At 42.7% G+C, this 23,448-nt stretch overlaps 1 protein-coding gene across 1 annotated transcript in view; it reads left to right on the forward strand.

Moving 5' to 3' along the window:
- The window catches only part of ASAH2 (N-acylsphingosine amidohydrolase 2), a 112,285-nt gene that overhangs the window by 74,771 nt on the left and 14,066 nt on the right, over positions 1-23,448 (forward strand). Inside the window, exons 10-18 of the mRNA XM_083150177.1 lie at positions 2,090-2,176; positions 3,330-3,434; positions 5,582-5,663; positions 7,410-7,525; positions 11,041-11,135; positions 15,986-16,025; positions 17,430-17,525; positions 20,761-20,856; positions 22,470-22,622. Coding sequence (XP_083006303.1) covers positions 2,090-2,176; positions 3,330-3,434; positions 5,582-5,663; positions 7,410-7,525; positions 11,041-11,135; positions 15,986-16,025; positions 17,430-17,525; positions 20,761-20,856; positions 22,470-22,622 — 870 coding nt within the window. The remainder of the gene's footprint in view (positions 1-2,089; positions 2,177-3,329; positions 3,435-5,581; positions 5,664-7,409; positions 7,526-11,040; positions 11,136-15,985; positions 16,026-17,429; positions 17,526-20,760; positions 20,857-22,469; positions 22,623-23,448) is intronic.

Consider the following 23,448-nt stretch of genomic DNA (forward strand, 5'->3'; position numbering starts at 1 on the left):
TTACCTGTTTGTGTGTGTCAGCATCTTTTTGCTTGTGTCAACATCTTTGTGTTGGCATTTGTGTATGTCAGCATATGTGTGTTTTATAGGGTTACCACCTAGTCCCTTTAATTCCGGACACATGTTAATTACACAGGTTCTGTGGCAGTTTAAAATCAGGTGAAGTGGAGTCTTGAAGTCAGCCAGCCACAGAACCTGTGTAATTAATATGTGTCCGGAATTAAAGGGACTAGGTGGTAACCCTAGTGTTTTAGCATCCTTTTGTGTCACTGTGTGTGTCAGCATCTGTCTGTCAGTGTGTCAACCTCCTAGACACAGTACCATCCCCCAACCCAGAGTCATACATTATGCACGCCAATTTTTTTTTTTCTATCATTTTTTATTTGTCCTGTTTGGCCTAGTTTTTTATGTCCTGTGGGGGCCACTGTGTTTTTATTGTTCTTTGTAGTGGCCACCCTTGACTGACCCCACCCCCTCAACTGACCCCGCCCCTATTAGGGCTGCATCCATCATTTTCCCGGGCTGGTTTTCTTTCCCAATCTGCCCCTGCAAGAAGCTAACAACCTAGTGCAGGATGAGAAAAGAAGTCGTTTTCCCTGACTAATATTATTTGATGGAGAAATAGTGACTGTAATAAGCAATAAGGTGTAAATACTTTATACAGTGAGTTACATGATTAGGTAAAGGATATGCAGAAAAGCGGAGTGAGGATAAATACAGTGCTGTTACAGTGTTGTTACAAAGGGCTGGATGTATTAATATACATCGCAGTCCTTCGCCGTCTGGCCGCCGCGATGCCAGCGCATATGTACTAACATGCGGCTGGCATCGCGGTGTGGTGACGGAGGCCCCCCACAATACCTGTATTGTGGTGTGCGGGGGTCTCTGTCACCTCCTGGGCGCCTCCTTCTCCCCTCACGCCGGGGACAGCTAAGCAGGCTGTCCCCGGCGCCTCCTTCCCCCTGCAGCCGGAAGGACGTCCAGCTGCTTTACTAGGGGGAGGAAGGGTTTACCTTCCAGGTCCAGGAGGACCTGATGCAAGGTAAGCCAGAGGGAGGGGGAGAGGGGGTCGGCGGAGGCGTCGGGCGGTGATAGAAGTCCATAGGCTTCAATAGGGTATCGCCCAAAGGTGGCAATACCCTGGCCTTCGGTAATGTGGCGGCGGGGTTTTAGTACATATGAAAATGTGGTAAAACTGGGGTTTTGTAGGGGCCATCCATGCCAGATCCCTCAAACAGCGCTGCGGTAAGAAGCCCATAGGCTTCTGCAGGGAATCGCCAGCTTTTGCTGGCGATTCCTGCCACTGCGGAGGGGGGATAGAGCATACAGAAATGCGGTAAAAACCCAGATAACAGGGTTTTTACCGCATTTCTGTCTTTGAGAATCGCCCCCAAAGTGAGAAAGCCAGCAATTATTACCTGATTCACCTTCACTTGTGGATTACAAATAAGCCCACTGTCAGGATACTCAGTGCGGGACTCCAATCTACAATAGTTAATTGAATAATAGTTTACAGCTGCAGCAGCTATATTATTGCGCAATAATAAAATACTATTTTAGCATATAATAGTGATAATATTGTCATTTTGATGTCATGTGAAAATGGTAACAATATCTATGTTGTATATCTATATATAAATATCTTGTTTGTTATTAGATAAGCTACAAGTTTGCAAGTAAATCCAGATTTGTTACAGGCAGCCTGAAGAAAGAAACCCTCTGGGACGAGACGCTGCTTCGTTCCAGCTCAAGTTTAATAAAATTGTCTTATTTCTGTGTTTTGTGTCCGGCGTAATCGTAACTATCTTTGTTACTTTATTAATGTAATGTTTATTGCATATACCTTTTAGTGTTTTAACTTGTAAAATAAAATACATGATATATAAAATAAAGAAACATTGCCATGGACATTGCTACAGTAAATACACTTACCTGCAAGAAGAAAGGAAAAGGGAATTAATGATATACTTTCCGGTTCATTACACTTATTTGGTTTCATTAATGGTTTAAAGAAACTATCATTTGAAATTTTAAGAAACATTGAAATCACAGTCTTCCAATGGTTCTGTTGTTTTACATTTTTTTTAAGGTGACAGCATGCGTTGCTACCGGCCCAGGATCGGATTATTTCGAAAGCACAAAAATAATTGGAGAGCAAATATTTGAGAAGGCCAAGGTAAGCTGCAATGTACCATATCTGTTGAAATGACATGACTTTAAGCTGAACTGGAAAATAGAATAGACTTGGGATGCTTTTGGTTCTGTCATTTAAAGTGGATTTAAAGGGGGAAATTTACTAAAGGAAATTTGTAAAAAAAAATAGGTGTATTTGTATCCAGATGTGCTATCTTGATGTGCTATCAATACGAATACGAATTGCCATATTTTCGGGATAGTAAATGTCAAAAATAAGTGTATTTCTGGATAGAAATACACCTATTTTTTTTACAAATTTCCTTTAGTAAATTTCCCCCAAAGTGTCAAACAAATTTTGAGAACTATTTTGGAAGTCACATGATGTTGTGTTCAGGGTGTACCTGTACCTACCAAATTGGATCCTGTGAATGTATTATGGAGGGACAGTATCAGATATCTTTATATCTGCCATGGTCCCTCCATATTGAACAGCAGCCACATCCCCCATTGGTTTTTATAATGGCTTTAAAGCTGTCCGATTTAACAAGCTACTCTGGTCAAGGCAATTGAGGAAGATGGCATTAGCTGATGTAGCATAGAGGTTACGTCTGTACAGTAGCTTATAGGGAAACATCTCAGCAATGGCTGCCACACATATGTATTCAGCAGTCATACCAGGGGCAGATAAAGAGGCAATTTATGAAACCTTATAAAGTGTAAAGTGGAAATGTTGGCCATAGCAACCAATCAGCTTATATCTCTCATTTTATAGAATGTTCTTGACAAATGCTAGCAAGAATCTGTTTGGTTTGTAGTATATAGGCAAATATTCTCTCTTTTTTCCACTGTTTAGAAGGTTTGATACATTTTCGTATAAGTCTCTAAAATGGGAAAAGACTAAGATTTTTAAAAATGAAAAGTGGAAGTGTTTCCTGTAGCAACCAGCCATCACTCAGAGTCTAGCTATAATTTCTTTATTGCAATCTAGAACATGATATCTATTATCTGGTTGCTATGGGTGACTTCATCACTTGCCTGTTTTTAAAGCTTATGTAAAGCTACCACCTGCCTTCTTTTACAACAGCTCATTAAGAGCTCAGGACCCGAGTTTTTCCTACAGTCACTGTCACTTATTATCTTGTTTCTCTGCACATATGCACTGTTTAATATGACACTTTGTTTTGCAATAAAAGGATTTCTACAATTCGGCATCCAGGGAAATGTTGGGTACTGTGGATTCTGCTCACCAGTGGGTAGACATGAGTAATGTCACTGTGAAGCTTAATGACACATACAATGTAAGTATGCATAAACACTAAGCATCAGAATGTCTTATTACCTTGTTTCAAAATAGTTCATATTTCTTCTGTTCACATTTGCCTTCTATGTCTAGCATCACACATACACTGCATAGTAATTTAAATGCACACCTTGGGTGAGATTTAATAGGATGCGATTTTCCCGAATTTAAAAATTGCATCAAATCGCACATGTAAAAGATACCTCCCTGGCGGTCACATGACAGAAGAAGGCAGGGGAAGGAGTTTTATGCTCTGACCTATCCACAGTCTCCCTACAGACTAGATCATAGTTCACAGGTTCTCAAAGTCGGTCCTCAGGACCCCACACAGTGCAATGTTTGCAGGTCTCCTCACAGAATCAAGTGAAATCATTATCTCCACGTGTGGATCTTTTAAAATCTGTCAGTCAGTAATAGGTGCACCTGTATGGTGACCCGTGTGGGGTCCTGGGGATCGAGTTTGAGAAACACTGTCCTAGTTCCTGTGACTGTAGCTGCCATTATAGTCACCTGCCACTTGTCAAACTACAAATTATTAATAGTAGCATTAGAAGAGGAACTCCAGGTAATAGCTCATGTAAAAGAAACACACCACATGTTTACAGGTGATTGGGCCTTTAATTGTATTAACTATTAATGAAATTATAAAATATCTGTAAATAATACTTTGAAGCAATGACTTATCCTTTACTGTAGAATAAAAAATGAACCTTGGATTTCCTCAGTGTATTACAGTAGCCTTAGAATTTGCTCTGATAATTACCTCTAATTGCTGTCATTATGTTATTACAGTAGAGCTTTCATGTGTCCTCATATCACTAGGCCAGACCCTTTTGTTCCCTGACAAGAAATCTTCAACTTTCTGTGATTCAGTCAAACTCCTACTACACCTACTGTATCCTGGTTTCCTATTAATAAATGATGGAAATAATGTCTGCTCTTACACGTGCACCTTGGATTACTCGCACATGATGCTTCTGCAAATTAGGGGATATATTTACAGTATACTGTACTGTAACTTTCAGAGGATATAAGAAATCATTGAGGTGAAGGAGAGATAATACCAGGTTTGTTAGGTACATTGTGTTTCCCCAAAGATAAAGGACGGACAGGCTGCACTGAGATCTGTTATTGATGATGCCACTTGCCCTGCTCCATTATGATAGACCATCTGATTTTCAGACATGGGCACTAAGGGTACATGTTCCAAAATTGTAGTAATGATCTTTATGGACTATTTAATAAATGCATCACATTTACATTTTAGTTAAAGGCAGCTGTAATTGATGGTATTCGATATATGAAATCTGGACAAGCAGTTGGCTATTAAACCTAAGGGGATATTTATCAATGCTTGGTGCCAGATGTACTGTATCAAGCTTCAAACAGTGATGAAATGGAGAGTGATAAACAGCCAGCCAATCAGCCCCTAACAGCCATGTTACAGGCTAGGGTTGAAAAATAACATTAAGGAGCTGATTTGCTAGTTGTTTATCACTCTCCACTTTATCAATAGTGGAGAGAGGTTTAGGGGCAGATGTACTAATCCTTAGGGCCAGAAGTATCAAGCCTTGAAATGTGATACATGGAGAGAAATAAACAACCAGGCAAACAGCTCCTAACTATCATTTCAACCCCCTCCTGTAACATGACAGTTGGGAGCTGATTGGCTGGTGCTATAAAGTGGAGAGAGGTTTGAGGCAGATGTACTAATCCTTAGTGCCAGATGGTATCAAGCCTTAAAATTGATAAAATGGAGATCGATTAACCAGCAGCCAATCAGCTCCTAACTTGCATTTTTTAAAACCCTGCCTGTAACATAGCAGTTAGGAGCTGATTGGTTAGTTCTTTATCTCTCTTTAATTCTGTGTACACATGGTGAGATATTCCTTTTGATATTCCTTTCAAAATATATATATATTTGAAATCGAACAATTTTCAGCTGCATTCGATCTCGTTTCGATGCCGATCCACACTCCACACACCTTAAGATTTGATAAATATCCCATAGTCTTAAATTAACATATAAATGTGCAATTAATATAAATAGTATGCATATTTAGAAGAAGGCTATAGGGAACATTTTAGACAGTTTGCACATAATTGTCAGTGATTTCCTGTGGTTTATATATTACCTTTCCTTAGGCAACAACCTGCAAACCTGCCCTTGGATACAGCTTTGCAGCTGGAACAATCGATGGCCCTGGACTAATCAATTTTACCCATGGTGAGCATTTCCATTAAGCTCTTCTATAATATCTCCGTCCATTCCCTTCCTTATAGTGTAGACAAAAAAGTGGAACTCAAAGAATGATAACGTATCCTGAGAAGACATTAATATTCTATGGAGCCCAAACAAGTATCTAGATCAGTGGTTCTCAACCTTGGTCCTCAGGACCCCCCGAACAGTGCACATTTTCCAGGTCACCCAGCAGGTGCACAGGTGCACTCATTATTCACTGACACATTTGAAAAGTTCCACAGGTGGAGCTAATTAATTCATGTGTGATTCAGTGTGGAGAACTGGAAAACGTGAACTGTTGGGGGGGGGGTCCTGAGGACCGATGTTGAGAACCACTGTTCTAGATTGTGTTTCTGCACATTCCAGCTCACAATGGCCGTGATACTGGTAGACTTGGTGAGCTGTCAAGCTCACAGCTTACCGAGTTCCAGATGGTCTGCCCTGCCGCCTCGCTGATTTGCCGCTGCCGTATCCCCTCGCAGTTATGTGCAGCCATGTGTCACGAAGACACATCCCTTCGCATGTCCCGCTGGTGGAGAAACCATTAGACGATCGCCGACCATCTAATGATTACTTCAGGCCACGCAAATATAAGTTAGTGGAGACTGACTTATATTTGTGGCCATTTTGCCGAAGACAGGGCGAGCTGCTGATGCCCACGGCACACCTCCTCCTGCTCAAATTCCCATGGGAACACCCAGTGTTTTCATGGGGACGTCTATGAAACGCTGGGCTTTCCCATGAGGGACACCCAGGCCTGCCACCGCACGCCCCCAACCCGCACTGCCCCTTGCGAATGGTCTGGTGACTATTCGCTGAGTCTGTTCGCCCACGGACCCTGCACATGTGCTTCAAACATTATGGGCATATGCAGAAAGAAAACATCGCTCCCCGTGGGAACATGTGAACTAGAATGCTCCCCATTATTATGTCATTTATATAGATTTTACACATTTACCGTTTATTTATTTTAGCAATATATTATCCACTATATTACTGCTAAATAAGTATGTGTATTAAAATGTATTACAAAAACAATAGTATTTTTGAATGAAATAGAAATAGTGGTGCTATAAGTTACAAGGGAACCAGGTTTTCCTAATAAGTTATAATAGGGACAGAAATCCAACGTATTTCGGCTAATACCAAGAACATTCCTTTTTGGGCCCTTCTGTCGTAGTGAACTGACACTTGTAGAAATAGTACACTGACAGTTATGCTGTCATTAGGTCAATATGTTAACCACTATTTGCCGACAGGCAGAAGGCTGACGCATGAAAAAGGTCAACGTGCGTTAGGTTGACATGGTCAAAATTTCGACATGGAAAAGAAGGGTGACGTGAGTTTTTCATTATTTTTTTTTTAAACCGACCTTTTTCATGTCAACATTTTGCTTGTGCCGGCCTTTTGACCATGCCGACCTAATGCATGTTGACTTTTTCTTGTGTTTACTTTCTGCCTATCGACCAATAGTGGTTGACCTTTTGACTATCCACCAAGACACTGTTGAACTAATGATCCACACCCCACTGACTTGTTATTCTCGAACAATGGCACTGATGTACAAGGTGGCATTATATGGTCTTATACTTAATGTACTGTACATATGTGCTCACAAGTCATTCAGAATAATATATCCTGAAGAAAAGTGCTAACATTAGAGCCCGTGCTACTACAGTATATGCTGGAGGGTAGAATCTAGCATTCATCGATTTTGACTTTTGTTAACAGGAATGACTGAGGGAGATCCATTCTGGGATGCTATTCGAGATGCACTTCTCGGAGTTCCATCAAATGAAACTAAAGAATGTCACCAGCCTAAACCCATCCTACTGAACACAGGCGAGGTGAGCACACACCATTCTTTTTATATTGAAGTAAAACAGGTAACCCTGGTGACCAGATCTCACTTTATTTACATAGATTTGAATGGAAATGCCTTTGAGGCTCTGGGCCAGATTCTCTAAACTTCAAAAGTGATAACATGGAGAGTGATAAACAGCCAGCCAATCAGCTCCTGTATGACATTTTTTAAACACAGTCTGTGACATGACAGGTAGGAGCTGATTGGCTGGCTTTTTATTACTCTCCATTTTATCACTGTTGAAGCTTAGAGAATTTATCCCTCTGTGTGATAGGGATAGATGTTCTACCTGAAGGTATAAGAAAGATTCTGCAGGATCATTGTATCGGTGCTGAGTTGTTGGGTTGGAGATGGGAACAGTTACCCTTTATTAGACCACATTAAAAAAAGTTATGAGTGGATAGGTATCAAAATAGGAAAAAAGAAAGAATAGGGGCTGCGCTTTGCAGAATAGTACAAAATTTATTAAAACATAAAAATAAATGTAAGCATAAAACTTTTTACATTACAATCAATGCTGGGTGGCCACTTTGACAAACAAGACAGACACACATATAACAATGAATGCTCTTTCTTATTTAGACTTTGTTAGTGTGGATGGTATCTTACATCTATCATGTTAGTCCATTAGTGAACCGGTTTTAGTATGATGTTAATCGTTTCCACAGCTGTTTAGAAATTAAATGTCCCCCACTCATGTGCACATGTATTAGTGGTTTGTAACTCACATTTGTGATTTTTGAGTTGCTGACACGTGGGGATCCGGCTCTGATGCCTGGGAGTTGAAGCGACCAATATTTCAGCAGTTCACTGCGGTCCTTTGTAAAGTGTTCGTCTCCCCTCAGGCTTGTCTCCAGTAGCCACCAGATGTCCCTGTCGCCCTCTACGCGTTTCTCCGCCTTCTAACGTCAGCGGCTTCCTCAGGAGGTGTATGCAGCTTTTCCCATAGATCTCCCCTTTTATTTGGACGGCTTCCGGTCAGCGCACGCGCGCTGTTTCCTGATTCAAGCCTCTTTCTGATCTGTACGTCCGCACTGTTGTGCGTGTCACGTCACGTTTACACCCGCTCTCGCGAGCTCTGGGGCAATCTCATCTATACAAATGTATTGCCACGCATATTATCTCGCGGCTTTTCGCGTGATCTTTATACCAGCTGGTTTTGTGCGTGTCATTTAAGGTATAAGGAAAAGGTATAGGTTTAAATTATAATTTTGTTATGTATTATTATCAATATTTTTGTCTAGATACCCATTGTAAAACGAAAATAGACCTGTACCAACCAGGACCACTTATGAATAATTTCCTAGAACCTGAATTTAAGTTTGGACGTAATTAACACCTGCATCTATGAAATTTAGGACTAAGTCTATGAAAGGAATTGATGCCCTCGGCATCTAGAGAATACAAATGTATGTTATAATATGTATATATAGTGATAACTCTCCCAGTATTGATTTAGAATTATTTGAAAAAGTGGATGAAATAGTATAAAGAGGGAAAAGAGGTTTTAATTAGACTCTATATATATGATAAATCATGAGATAGGCTGTGTAGAAATGTATGTACATAATATCTTACGAAAGAATTTGGAATAAAGGAGATAGAAAGAGATACTTTAGGCTTTACTATACATTAGATACATTATATGTATGTAGATTTATGAATTATATTGTTTATATATTTTTATAGAATATTATGAGAGATTTTTTAAATGAGTTCGCATACCTTGCTCAAAAAAAAGAGAATAAGATTAAGATCAAAATCAAATGTATTATTATGTGTTTATATGTTGTCCTGTTTGTTATATGTTGTGCTCCCAAATACGCTCAATAAAAGCTATAACTGTCCACATATGAAAAGCATGACTGACGATGGTTTGCAGCGTATCGATACGGAGATCTGAGCCACTGGTGCTAAATGATGGACTTCCTATTATGTGGAACGCAAACTGACCAAATGACACGCACGAAACCAGCTGGTATAAAGATCACGCGAAAAGCCGCGAGATAATATGCGTGGCAATACATTTGTATAGATGAGATTCCCCCAGAGCTCGCGAGAGCGGGTGTAAACGTGACGTGACACGCACAACAGTGCGGACGTACAGATCAGAAAGAGGCTTGAATCAGGAAACAGCGCGCGTGCGCTGACCGGAAGCCGTCCAAATAAAAGGGGAGAACTATGGGAAAAGCTGCATACACCTCCTGAGGAAGCCGCTGACGTTAGAAGGCGGAGAAACGCGTAGAGGGCGACAGGGACATCTGGTGGCTACTGGAGACAAGCCTGAGGGGAGACGAACATTTTACAAAGGACCGCAGTGAACTGCTGAAATATTGGTCGCTTCAACTCCCAGGCATCAGAGCCGGATCCCCACGTGTCAGCAAATCAAAAATCACAAATGTGAGTTACAAACCACTAATACATGTGCACATGAGTGGGGGACATTTAATTTCTAAACAGCTGTGGAAACGATTAACATCATACTAAAACCGGTTCACTAATGGACTAACATGATAGATGTAAGATACCATCCACACTAACAAAGTCTAAATAAGAAAGAGCATTCATTGTTATATGTGTGTCTGTCTTGTTTGTCAAAGTGGCCACCCAGCATTGATTGTAATGTAAAAAGTTTTATGCTTACATTTATTTTTATGTTTTAATAAATTTTGTACTATTCTGCAAAGCGCAGCCCCTATTCTTTCTTTTTTCCTATTTTGCATATTTGGAAGGGGTTTGGTAACCCCCCTTTATTGGGAGCTGCTGCAGTGCACAATAGTCAATCAGCGCTCAAACCATTTCTTTTTTCTTGTTTGAGGTATCAAAATAGCAGGATGTCCCATTAGAAGTACTATTTCCCTTGCAGGGCACCTTGTGTGACAGGAGCAGCTTATTTCCACATGTGGGTAATGTAGAAGATTCAGTCCAAGTTTTAGAGCAGGGAAGTTAGATCCAGTCCAGGTTTCCTAAACTGTTGTGATCAAGGTTTGGCTAATTAGCAGCACATATGGCTTCCTGTTATATGTGTGTCAAGGGCAGGAGGTCATTGCTCACAATGCTGAAAAGTGGCTGGGTGATAGGCCGGTAAAATTACATATGTGTAAAACCTTGCAATGCTGTAACCTTGTTTGCTGAGCTGTTAACCTGGTATGCTGTTTACCTGCTACAAAATAAGACCCAGACTATCTATATCCAGTGAATTATCACACTTGATCTCTAGATGGATGAGCAAGTCTTAAGCCCCCATGTACTGTATGGGGGGCCTTTAGACTGCAACAAGCTGTGTGCATTCTGGCTATATAGATCAAGTAGCATCCAGGGGCTGGCTAACAGGGGTTAAGCCCCTGTTAGCCAGATACATTTTATAGTGATATGGTCTGGCAAATTGTGTAATAACAGCTTATATGGATCATCTAATATTAAGGTTATTCTAATACTTAGTGAATTCTTGATATATATATATATATATATATATATATTTTTTTTTTTTTCTTGCAGATGACAAGACCTTTACCATGGCACCCAACAATAGTTGATGTTCAGATGATCACCATTGGATCCTTGGCGATAGTTGCTGTTCCAGGAGAGTTTACGTTAGTAACCAATAGACATTGCTATTTTCAGAACTGCAGAGAAGGCCATTGCACAGAAGTATTCATTTCACAATCTATATGTGCAGTTTAAATAAAAAATAGAAAGTAAATGACAATATTGCCTTAAGACATGAATTATAAAAATAAACACACACACAGAAATGTATAAAAATGGGTGGATAGGGGTATTAGCGACCAATTGTGTCACATAAAATAAGTTTAAATAGTGCAATAAAAAGGACTCCTAATTAATATAAAGGGATCAGATAGCAAATATAAAATTTTAAAGAGGCAATGTACATTTAAATAGCATTAAAAGAGAATATAATAACACGTTTATTTTTAAATATACATAAAAAATTACGACATAAGACATTACAAGGTGTAGTTTATCTTTGTGTGTATGTTGGGAGCAGCAGGGCAGCTCTCCGAGATTATAGCATCCAGCCGTCGCTAGTCCACCGGGAGGCTGCATCTTATCTGGCGTGGACTGGCGGGTCCTGCCCGGTTTCCAGGTTCCGGCAACAAAGACACTGTTATTGGCAGAAGTGGGGTGGGGGGAGCTGCTTCCACCCAGTGATCAGCAAGAACTGACGCTGCAGTGTCGGGAAGCCACCAGGTTGCCTAGCAACGGGGACACCAGAGGCAGGTGGCATTCCCCATTGCCAGATAGTTAATAGTGAGAGTAGGCTCAGGGGGTGTGCAGCAGGGCAGCTGCCCTCCATCCAAGCATTACTTAGGTTTGGGAGCTGATTGGTCGCTTCACTTTTAATACTGCACCAGCTGCACAGGTCCAGTGCTGGTGATAGTTTCTTTCTGCTGGGGAAGAAGTCCTAGCTCTTTGTGCTGAGCGTGATTGCCTCTGCGGAGATCCTGTCATGCGTGACATATTTTCTGCCTATATCAGGTTTTCTCCTATCTTGTTTATTGTCGCTTGTGTCTGTGTTTATGTACCAGTGATTTAGGGTTACCCTGGTATATGGATAACGTTCAGTAGTATACAGGGCAGGACTGGGACCAGAAATCGGCCCTGGCATTTTGAGCACACAGGCCCACTCATAGAGTGTGGGACCCTTTGTGTGGCGAAGCCGCACAGCAAAAGGGGCGTGGCCTCATGGAAAGGAGGCGTGGCATTACAAAAAGATAGATAGAGATAAAGGGATAGAGAGACGCAGGGCGTTAGCAGGGGGTAGAGAGACGCAGGGCATTAGGCAGGGGGTAGAGAGAGACGCAGGGCGTTAGGGAAGGGATAGAGAGACACAGGGCGTTATGGAGGGGATAGAGAGACGCAGGGCGTTAGGGAGGGGATAGAGAGACGCAGGGCATTAGGGAGGGGATAGAGAGACGCAGGGCATTAGCAGGGGTAGAGAGACGAAGGGCGTTAGGGAGGGATAGAGAGACGCAGGGCGTTAGGGAGGGGATAGAGAGATGCAGGGCATTAGGGAGGGGATAGAGAGACGCAGGGCGTTAGGGAGGGATAGAGAGACGCAGGGCGTTAGGGAGGGGATAGATAGATGCAGGGCATTAGGGAGGGGATAGAGAGATGCAGGGCGTTAAGGAGGGGATAGAGAGACGCAGGGCATTAGGGAGGGGATAGAGAGACGCAGGGCATTAGCAGGGGTAGAGAGACGAAGGGCGTTAGGGAGGGATAGAGAGACGCAGGGCGTTAGGGAGGGGATAGAGAGATGCAGGGCATTAGGGAGGGGATAGAGAGACGCAGGGCGTTAGGGAGGGATAGAGAGACGCAGGGCGTTAGGGAGGGGATAGATAGATGCAGGGCATTAGGGAGGGGATAGAGAGATGCAGGGCGTTAAGGAGGGGATAGAGAGATGCAGGGCATTAGGGAGGGGATAGAGAGACGCAGGGCGTTAGGGAGGGGATAGAGAGATGCAGGGCATTAGGGAGGGGATAGAGAGGCACAGGGCGTTATGGAGGGGATAGAGAGACACAGGGCGTTAGGGAGGGGATAGAGAGATGCAGGGCGTTAGGGAGGGGATAGAGAGATGCAGGGCGGTATGGACGGGAGAGAGACACAGAGTGGTAGGGGAGGGAGGTGACAGTGAGATTCCGGGGCGGTAGGGAGAGAGAGATGTAAGGTGGGAAGGAGGGGAAAGAGAGACGCTAGGTGGTATGGAGTGTATATAGAGATGCTAGAAGGTTGGGAGAGAGAAGGTGCCCATACACTAGTAAGATTTATCTTCAGATCTGGCTGGTTGGAACAAAAACATGGTTATGGATGAGTGACAGTTTGTCAGTTTTCCAGCATTTCCAAGCAAATGGTCAACTGTCATATGCTCTCATCCATAACCAGGTTTTTGTTCCAACCAGCCAGATCTGAAGATAAATCTGCATGTGTATAGCCACCTAGACACCAACACCAATAATCACCAAATACATTAATAAAAAATAATTTAAAATTATACATACAAGCAGGGTAAATAGCCATAAATCAAAAAACCTTTCTCACCTCAGAGTGCCTGCAGCTGCTCCTCTGAAACCTTCTGGGGCTGTCAGGCTGCCCCTATACAAAGAGAGAGACTCTCTCTCGTAGCTGACCAGGCTGGAGTTTGTCGGGAGCCTGCAAACCCCCCCCCCCATCCCCCATCAGTGGTCACACACGGGTACCCCCGCCGGCCGCATACCCGACATCAGATCAGCGCCGCGTTCACCCGTAAAAACCTCCCCCACAGGCTGCTGGTATTCATGATCAGACAGCCGGACCGGAGCGCACCACCCGTCTACTACCCATTAACCTGTCCTTTCTGCTATACATATTAGCAGCTTGCTGTGCCTGCGGGTCCCCCCCCCAGCCGCTGCGGCGTCATGAGCACAGGAGGCAGTAGGCTCGCCTCAGCTCAGTGCTGCACTGTTGCTGCTGAAAATCAGCCCACAAGGCCATTGGCCCTTCTAGCATTTGCCAGAAGAGCCAGATGGCCAGTCCGGCCCTGGTAATATATAATCTGTATCTGCGGGTCCTTTGCCCTTACGCATTATTATTATTATTCATACTCAATTCCGGCCTTGCCTCTGCCATCATCCTAGTCTGGCCAATACTACTAACGTATTTGTTCCTCTATCCTCATCTGTCTGTCTTCTGACAATTAGCTCCGGTCACTTGGAGTAAGTGCACACTGGCACCAGCAGCGTAAGTCCTGGTGGCATCCCAGTACTGGTAGGCATATAAAACCTTATGGAAAAGTGGCTATTATAGGCTAGAAGGCTGCTGACGTGCTCTGCAAGTCTTACCCTTGTGTTCACAAGTTACTGAAGATTCGGCTTCAAGTGTTCACATGTCTCTGTGACGTCTGCCCGTTCGGTCACTTCTACCCAATCTCCATAGGTACTTCCTCTAAGAGCAACAGTGTAGGAGATAAATATGGAAAGGCCTTACCCATTTCGTCCATCAAACATCATCAAGGGGTTCAGAGTTCACATGCCATTCCAAACATGGATTCTTAGTTTCCTGAGATACGGCGCAGAATGGGTACTGTCATGTTGTCTTTGATGTACTGCTACCCTGGATTGCATTATTCCACATGATCTCTGCACCCAATATGCTCCCTGAGCACCTTATTTAGGTTCCTTGGACATTGCCAGTACAACCTGTCTCGCCACTAGTTCCTGGTCCCTGGTCAGTAGCTCCATCCCCTGGCTTCACCTGTCTGTCACTCTCTGAGGGGTAAATTTAATTTACTAGAGCTTCTAAAAGGTGAGGTTGCCCATAGAACCCAATCAGATTCTGTCTATCAGTTCTCTATCACATACTAGAAAATGATAGACAGAATCTGATTGGTTACAATTTACTATGGGCAACACCACCTCTTTTCAATTTTAGAAGCCTTAGTAGATTTACCCCTGAGTGTATTCAGCATTGTGCTAGTGCTCGCCCTTTCTATACACCAGTGAGCTTCTACCCGCACTATACCAAGACCTGCTGGAAGCTGTTTTGTTTTAATTGTTTAGCACATTCTGAACCAACATCCTACAACTCATACTTACCTACCATCCAGGTAGGTAAGAATGGCTGGGAGGGTCCTGAAAGGTCCCCCTACTGGTACCCCAGAAGGGTGGGCAATCCTTCTGCATTCAGCAGGGTCTTCACATTCTCCCTGCATCTTCTTACGTTTGCCGGTCAAATACCGGTATTCGTGGGTGTACACAGAGCCACCCCCTGGCACACTTTGTCTTGCCCGCATTTGCATGAGAACACCCAGCCATGAAACGTTGGGCTTTTCCATGAGATAGCACCATTACCGCCCCCCCCCCTTCTGCCCCTTCCCTCCCCGCTACGAACTGCCCGGTGAGGCGTCCGCAGTTGGGGTTTGCACATGCACACAAATGTGAATGCGCAAACCCCGACCATCGGGGCAGGGGCCAATTTCGGTTTACTGCGAGTGAACCAGATTCGGCCCGATTGTTTGTGAACTGTTATTTGCATTACTGGACACGTCTTTATTTTCTCAATTCCCATTCCCCCTGTAATGTACAGTAAGCATAGGACAATTTACAGTATAGTAGCAATAGTGTAACTACAGGGCACAACCACTCGCTACTTGTCTCTTCTTTCTGTCCTTTGGGTAATCATGGCACTTGCTGGCTGAATCATGTGACCGTCATGTAATGAAGAAATGCACTGTTTTGTTGTGTACTTGGTCCGATAGAAAATCAGCAACTTGAGAAAGACGAATGAGAGACAATAGTTCTGACTGCTCATGTATTAAACAATGACCAGCACTACTGCAGTGAGGGATAGTCCTAAAGCAGAACATGGGGTAACCACTAGCCTTCCCTTGCAGTACATTGCCCAAATTGTATCTGATTCAATCGATTTGTGCTTCATGTTTTATCAGGACCATGTCTGGAAGGAGGTTGAGAGATGCAGTCAGAAAGGTAATCGCCTTTTTTCTCTTCAACAAATGAATGTCTTGTCAACATGGACCCAGTCCCAGTGTTATTATGATGTTTAATTACGGTTTGATGGCCAGAGGTACTATGCTTTGAAATATGATAAAATGGAGAGTGATAAACCACCAACCAATGAGCTCCTACTTGTTCTTTTTCAAATACAGCCTGTATAATGACAGTTAGGAGCTGGTTGGCTGGTGATTTATCACTCTCCATTTTATCACTTTTCAATCTTAGTACATCCGGCCCATAATCCTGTCTGTTAACTGTAACTAGTCACTCCTGCATGGATGCCCTGTCCATTTGCTCAGCATAGCTGCAGAAGATCAAGACTTATTATGGAAGCCCATAGCAACCAATCAGATTCTATCTATTATCTTCTAGAAGGTACTGAATAAGTAATAAGTAGAATTCATTGGTTGTCCTCCTGTCTTCAACTCCCATCTTAGTACATGTACCCCTTACTGATGGGCAAGGTGCCTCACTTCAGCACTGCTGTTGTACACTGTCCTAGTCCACATGGATGGTAAAGTAGGATTTTTTAAAAAAATTGTATAAAATCATGTGCTGTGTCGACCATTATAATGTCAAACATTTGAACATGTTGACCTAATACATGTCGACCATTAGTCGTCGACCTCTTCATTGACTGTTGACCTTATTACTGTCGATCTTAAGTCCAGATACCAGCCATGAGGACTGTATTCTCTGGCACACCTCCCAACTGTCCCAATTTTCACGGGAGAGTCCCTTTTTATGGGACTGTCCCGTATCCCACTTGCAGCTGGTAGTGTCCCGTGGTTGGAGGGGGCAATTGGGAGTCCCACCTGCAGCCTGCTCATCGCTGTTCTGCTGAGCAGAGCAGTGTGGAATAGACACGGTGTGCTTGTGCACAGAGTCTATTCAAAGAGACAGAGGTGCTGGGGGCATGGCCAGCGCTCACAGAGAGCTGGCCATGCCCCAACAATGACAAAAATGGGGACATGGCTTTGTGAGGGGTGGTGTGCCTTGATCGCAGGCCACACCCCCAAATTGTGGGCACACGTAGATGTCCCTCCTTCACTCTAAAGTTTGAAGGCACAGTATGCTATGGATCAGTTTGTGCCTGGCTCAGGAACCATACCTGTCATACTGAGAGTGGTCATTGATGGTCGGAGGTATATTGCACAAGCTCTTGCTCTATTGTATCTCTTGTGAGTTTTATTTTTAGGTGAAAAGTATGTCTATTAAAACTATATATGTTATCATTTATTCAAGGCATTTTCAAGTTTTTGGTTAATATGGTTGTCTTACCACAAGTCGTCCTGAAGTGATTATAGTACCGTCTGATATTTCTTCAACTTAGTTACTAATAAGTCTGCTCACTTGCCATGTGCCTTGTTTTCTTAGGAACTGGATCCATCTGACACCAAGAACATTGATGTGGTTATTTCAGGGCTGAGTAATGTATATACACATTACATTACTACTTATGAAGAATATCAGGTGAACTAATCAGTGAAGTCTAGAAGGGGAATGGCTTTTAACTTGGAAATGTAATATAAATGTTGTACTATGTTCGACCTTTTAAAATGAGAACAGCATGGACCTGAATGTGATGCAGTGCACTAGAATAATGCACAGGTTCAGGGGCCTAAGTTCATCGACTGCAAGTTGCCCGTAGGCAGGTTGAGTTTTGGTGCTCTCCACCCCAAATATGTTGTGTGTCATTATTCACATGTGAGTATCATCTCAGAGTCCAGCAGCATTGCTTGCTGCAGTGCAGGCTGAGTGGTACCAGGCAGGAGCCATCTTGTCCCATATGTTAGTAGGGTTCTGTCCTGGTATACAGCCAATTAACTACAGGTGTACCGCAGAGCTCCATTGCAAAAGCAGTGGTCTAACTTGGATCCCACTGAACCACACAGGTGCTGCTTTACATGTAGGTGCCCCTTCAGGGCTTTGGGCCCGGAGGCTGGAGCCTCCATTGCCTCTGGGAGTTACACCCTTGCACATGTTCTCAAACAAGAAAGTCCCACACTTGGTGATATAATGAACAATATATAAAAAATTCAAATAATCCAGGAAACTTTTAAACTGTCCATTAATCTGCTGGTTGAAACAGGTTCTAAAGGGTTCTTTGCCCAAAATCTGGTTTGTTGATAACCATAATCTTCTACTATGTGTGGTCATTTGCTAACCAGGTGCGACTGCCTGGGTAAAGAGAACAGAGATGTATGCCTTCAAGATAGTCAGATTTTTCAAACCAGAAAACTTGAATTTAAATTATACGTTGCATTAAAGTAGGGACATATATGTGGAGATATTCTCATTTTGCGTATCTTGGGGGTTCATCTACTCATGAGCCCGTACAAAACGATCTGAAAACCAGATGAAGGCTCTCTTTAAAATTTTACAGCAATGCCTTTATAGCTGCGGTTAGGTACGCAGCAACTGTGTGAAAATATACCAATGTCATAGCCACTGGGATGTGTTTTGAGACACTCGCTGGATCTCCTCTGATCTGGGGACTAATGCACATCGGTCTAAAACAGAGGTTCTGAGTAACCACATGGTGACGCAGCTTGGCAACTGGAAGTAAAATGCTAGAGCCATAATGGTGTTTGAGTTGGAGTGTATGTGGGGGACTATGGTGTGTGGTGGGGTAGATGGTTATGGGGTGTATGTTGGGGGACAGGAACTGAAGTGCAGGATGTGTGTTGAGGGTAGTGGAATATGTGCTGTTTATAGGAGATAGGGGGAGTAGGGTATGTTGGGGGTAGAAGGGTATGGGGTGCATGTGGGAAGACATGGGCAGTAGGTTATGTAAAGGTAGGGGCATAAGTTCACTTCTGTTTGTATGATACATAAACCTATGTTCATTTAGGTTTTTATCTTTGGTAATGGGAATCATGACCCATTCCATTGTTCCTGCAAAATTGATCTCCTGTTGACAAAAGCCAATTGTCCTTCGTCTCATCAGTCTACATTCCACACTGTTAATGATTGAATATTAATAAAGTGCTTGGTAGTTTGTAAGGAAACCAACTGGTCTGCACTGTAACCTGTTGTCTGTTCCATCACACATTGTGCACATAGGAATACATAGTTCTTTGCTATTTACATATGAACTTCCATTGTGTTCGGTTTCTCTGAGGTTCCGAGGTAGTGGTGTATAAACCTGTCCTTCTGCAATAGCAGAACGTTCTGTGGACTCAGATGATTCAGAGCTGTATTTTGTGCACATGTGCAGGAGCCGGGTACACTAAGCTTCTATATAGACCTTCCAGTTATGTGCATGTGCAGAGATTGTGCGAAACCTCTATCAGCTACTAGTGTGTATTTCCTACTTCTGTGCATAGCTAGCCAATCACGCAATAAAGGATACCCTTCATTCCATATGGAACAGCATGACCCACCCATGTCTGCCAGGTCCACCACTCATTGAGCAAGTAATTGTTCGTCTCACAATCAGAACAATTGTGTAGTTATATTTATTGGATATGGATCAAGAGGTGAATCTTTACTGGTTTTTGGTGTCCGTGTCGTCATGGACCCACAATTAGTGTGGTGCATACCCTTGCTTTGGGCGTGGTGCCTCACTGTGCTCAGCACACTTTACTGTTACCAATTGTAGTCCACGTATATCGTAAACCATGAAAAAGTCCAACAAGTAAAAAATCATGAAAAGCTCATGTCGACCTTTTGATTGAGGCGACCATTGCCATGTCTACCTTTTGCTTGAGGCGACCATTGCCATGTCTACCTTTTGATTGAGGCGACCATTGCCATGTCTACCTTTTGCTTGAGGTGACCATTGCCATGTCTACCTTTTGCTTGTGTTGACCTTTTGTCAAAGTCAACCTAGTGCATGCCGACCATATGGGGTCGTACCTATTGACTATACACTTCCGACATACCGTACCGTATCATCTGTATATGTATTTATTCATGACTTTACAAATATACTCTCATGGTTAATAACTAAGGCCATAAGTGTAATGTAATGAGCCTCAGAAATTAACAAACCCACTGATTTCTGATACCCATGGGAACGGTACATGGCTCTCACCCTTCTGGAATTTTGGCCATTTTCAGCCGTGTTCCTGTTGACATATTTAAAAAGATCTATAAAAAATCCTTATGATTCCAATCCATTGTCCTATCTGTGTTCCATTCTACGCTCCTGTACAATAGGCCAGCTCGACCATTAGGCAGGTGTAGGGCTCAGAGATCTGGGGGTGCCAATGATTCCTGCCTATCACAAAATTAAGAATGTCTCTGAAACATCCTTGTACTTAATGTAGGCAGCAACCTGGGTACTTATAAGATGCACTTCATCTCAAGGACGGGACGGTGCGTTTTGGTGGTGGTTGCGGGCAGTAAGCTGAAGATTTACCTAGGCACCGAGCAACCTTGTACTCGCCCTGCCTGTACATGTGTTCCATTTGTACAAAAATGTATGCAAAACCCCCCAAATATATAATCATAGTATTTCTGTGACAAAGTTCTGCGTGTGTACACAAAAACATCTTCTTATCTCTCTCTTATCATGTGCATGTAATGTGCTGTATTCCAATATCTGCAAAGTAAACTTTGTCCTAGAACTGGGAGTAGGGAGATTAGTTCTTAATGTGTGAATAATTTATCAGTAACTGGTAATCTCTGGAATTATTATTGGTTGGGTTCACCCACTTCTTGATAGCAAGTGAAAGAGCTAATATACTTTTTATCATTACAGGCTCAGCGATACGAAGCTGCATCAACTATTTATGGGCCGCACACGCTGTCTGCATACCTGCAGCTTTACAGGGGTCTGGCCAAAGCCATTGCAGAGGTACCTGAAAGTGAAATGGTGTTGTGTTCTGGCCAGTGCAATTCTTTGAAGGGATGGCCATTGTTGCCTTTACCATTGATGGTTGCCATCAAGAACAACAGTGCAATCCAACTGGCCATCGTAATTGCATTGGATGTTTGCATTGGATGATCATCGATGTATTTACATATTGATGGTCATCCATTTTCTTTGACATCAAAACACAGGGACGGGGCTTCACGGATCTCAGGGTGGAGCTATGCTGGCCCTTGGGGGAAAAAAAGAAAAACAAAACTATTCGTTTAAGCTTGACATCAATTGAGGGAAACCATCTGGTTTTCCCCATTGATGGCAAAACTATTCGACATCAGCCATAAACCATCGATGATTTTGACTCATTGATGGGCAATGGCCATGACTAATTCTGTGTGTGTTATTAGTGCACCTAGTGCATGGATTGCTAGTCAGAGAATTCGCAAATCAAGTGATTATCGAATGACTGTGCAAGTGTACCGCGCATATCTCCCATCCAATAAGGGGTAATAGCGACTGAAAATGCGTATGAATCATAAGCAAAATGTGGCCGGAGATTGGTTGACAGGAAGCCAACGTTTAGGAGTTTCTGGGTATGTTAGAAAAAAGATGCAGATGTGTCCAGGAGTTTTTTCGGGTAGCGATGACCACTTCCAGTCTGTCTCCGTCATAGATTAATGGAAGCCTCAGTCCTATGCAGAGTTGCACAGATGGCAAAATCTCTTTGATGTTTGGGGACTTGTGAGTGGGTAGCGATCAGTGATCTATTGACAATTCTCTTGTAAAGAGGTGTGTTTTCTTGGTGGCTTTCTCCTCGCAGACCACTGAGAATTCCCTGATTAGCGATCCATGCTGATTTAGGTAGATAGTTACAGGATACTGTAGTTACATTTTTTTGTTGGCTCTTAAGATCAGAGATCCAGACTTATACCTCTTTCACACAGAGAAAACAACCAATCCATTTTCTGTGTGAAAAGGTCCACCTGCGCAAATTTTTCAGGTCGCAGTAACCCTAGCTGATTTGCTTAGCGTGCAAGTCTGGCTGATTGGCTGAGTGGGCTGGGCACTGGCTCTGGCGTCTGATACCTTTCCGCCTGCACAAATAACGGCGTTGATTTTAAACCCTCTCTACCAGAAATTGAGCCCTTCTCTTCCTGACATAACACTGGGCCTTATTCTAGTTCACTCTTTCTGACAAAATCCTTCTTAGATGGACAAAACCATGTGCACTGCAGGTGGGGGAGATGTAACTTTTGCAGAGAGAATTCGATTGGGGTGAGTTATTTTGTTTCTGTGCAGGGTAAATACCGGCTTCTTTTTTTTTTACACTGCAATATAGATCTCACTTTGAAGTAAAACCCCACCCAAATCTAATTCTCTCTGCACAAGTTACATCTGCCCCACCTGCAGTGCACATGGTTTTGTCCCTCTAAGAAGGATTTTGTCAGAAAAAGTGAACTAGAATAAGGCCCACTGTGCCAGGTAGCACAGTGTAAGCAGTTGCATCAAGCTCTCATTTGCTGTGAAGAGCAATAAAAAACACCAATACTCAGTAGTAAGGGGATAGGTGATTTATATACTCACAAAGCATTTCTCTTTAGGATACCGTGGATAAACTGCCTCGAGGACCACAGCCCCCATTTTTTAATCAATCCCAGCTTTTTACCTTACTGGGTCCCCTTCTGGCAGATAAAGCTCCTGAAAACAAAACCTTTGGAGATGTATTGGTTCAGGTTATACCACAATACCGGCCGGTAAGTAAGAGAAGAAGGTTTCTTAGTTACTTTATATTAACCCTTTGAGTCCCAACATCTCTGTTATAGATATGCTAAATATCTGCTAAAAATGGCAACGCCGCTCATATATGTTATATAAATTTAAATAAAAAATGTGTAAAAAAAAGATTAGATTTCCTATATAAGGTAAAAATTACAAGTCATTATGGGCCAGATGTATCTTTACAAAAAATTAAGGATCAAATATGGTTTGAGGTAACATGTTTAAAAAAGGGGCAGACTAGATGGGCCAAGTGGTTCTTATCTGCTGTCAAATTCTATGTTTCTATGTACTAAGCTTGAAAAGTGGTAAAATAGAGAGTGATAAACCACCAGCCAATCGTCTCCTACCTGCCATGTCACAGGCTGTGTTTAAAAATGACAGGTAGGAGCTGATTGGTTGGTGGCTTATCACTCTCCATTTTATCACTTTTCAAGGCTTAGTACATCTGGCCCATTATGATGAATAAAAATGTTTGCTTTGCAATTTTCACATGAAAAATTCACTTGACATTCAAAGGGTTAAAAATATAACGTGTTCAGCTTGCAATAGTCAAAGAAAAAATAGAGACACAAATAAGCCTCACTATTCTCCACCCAACTGTATTCACACCTTTTTGCTCAAGTCTAATTTCTGCTGAGATCCACAAGTTCGACCTTAAAATAATAATTTGGAACTTGTCTTTTGTTTCTTTTGTTTGTGGAACACATGCACACATATGCACACATACACTGTGCTCAAAGACATATAGGGGAACATTTACTAAAGCTTCTAAAAATGAGAATAGATGTTGCCCATAGTAAA

This window comes from Crinia signifera, chromosome 6 (assembly GCF_055691185.1).
Source record: "Crinia signifera chromosome 6, ASM5569118v1, whole genome shotgun sequence".
Classification (NCBI taxonomy): domain Eukaryota; kingdom Metazoa; phylum Chordata; class Amphibia; order Anura; family Myobatrachidae; genus Crinia; species Crinia signifera.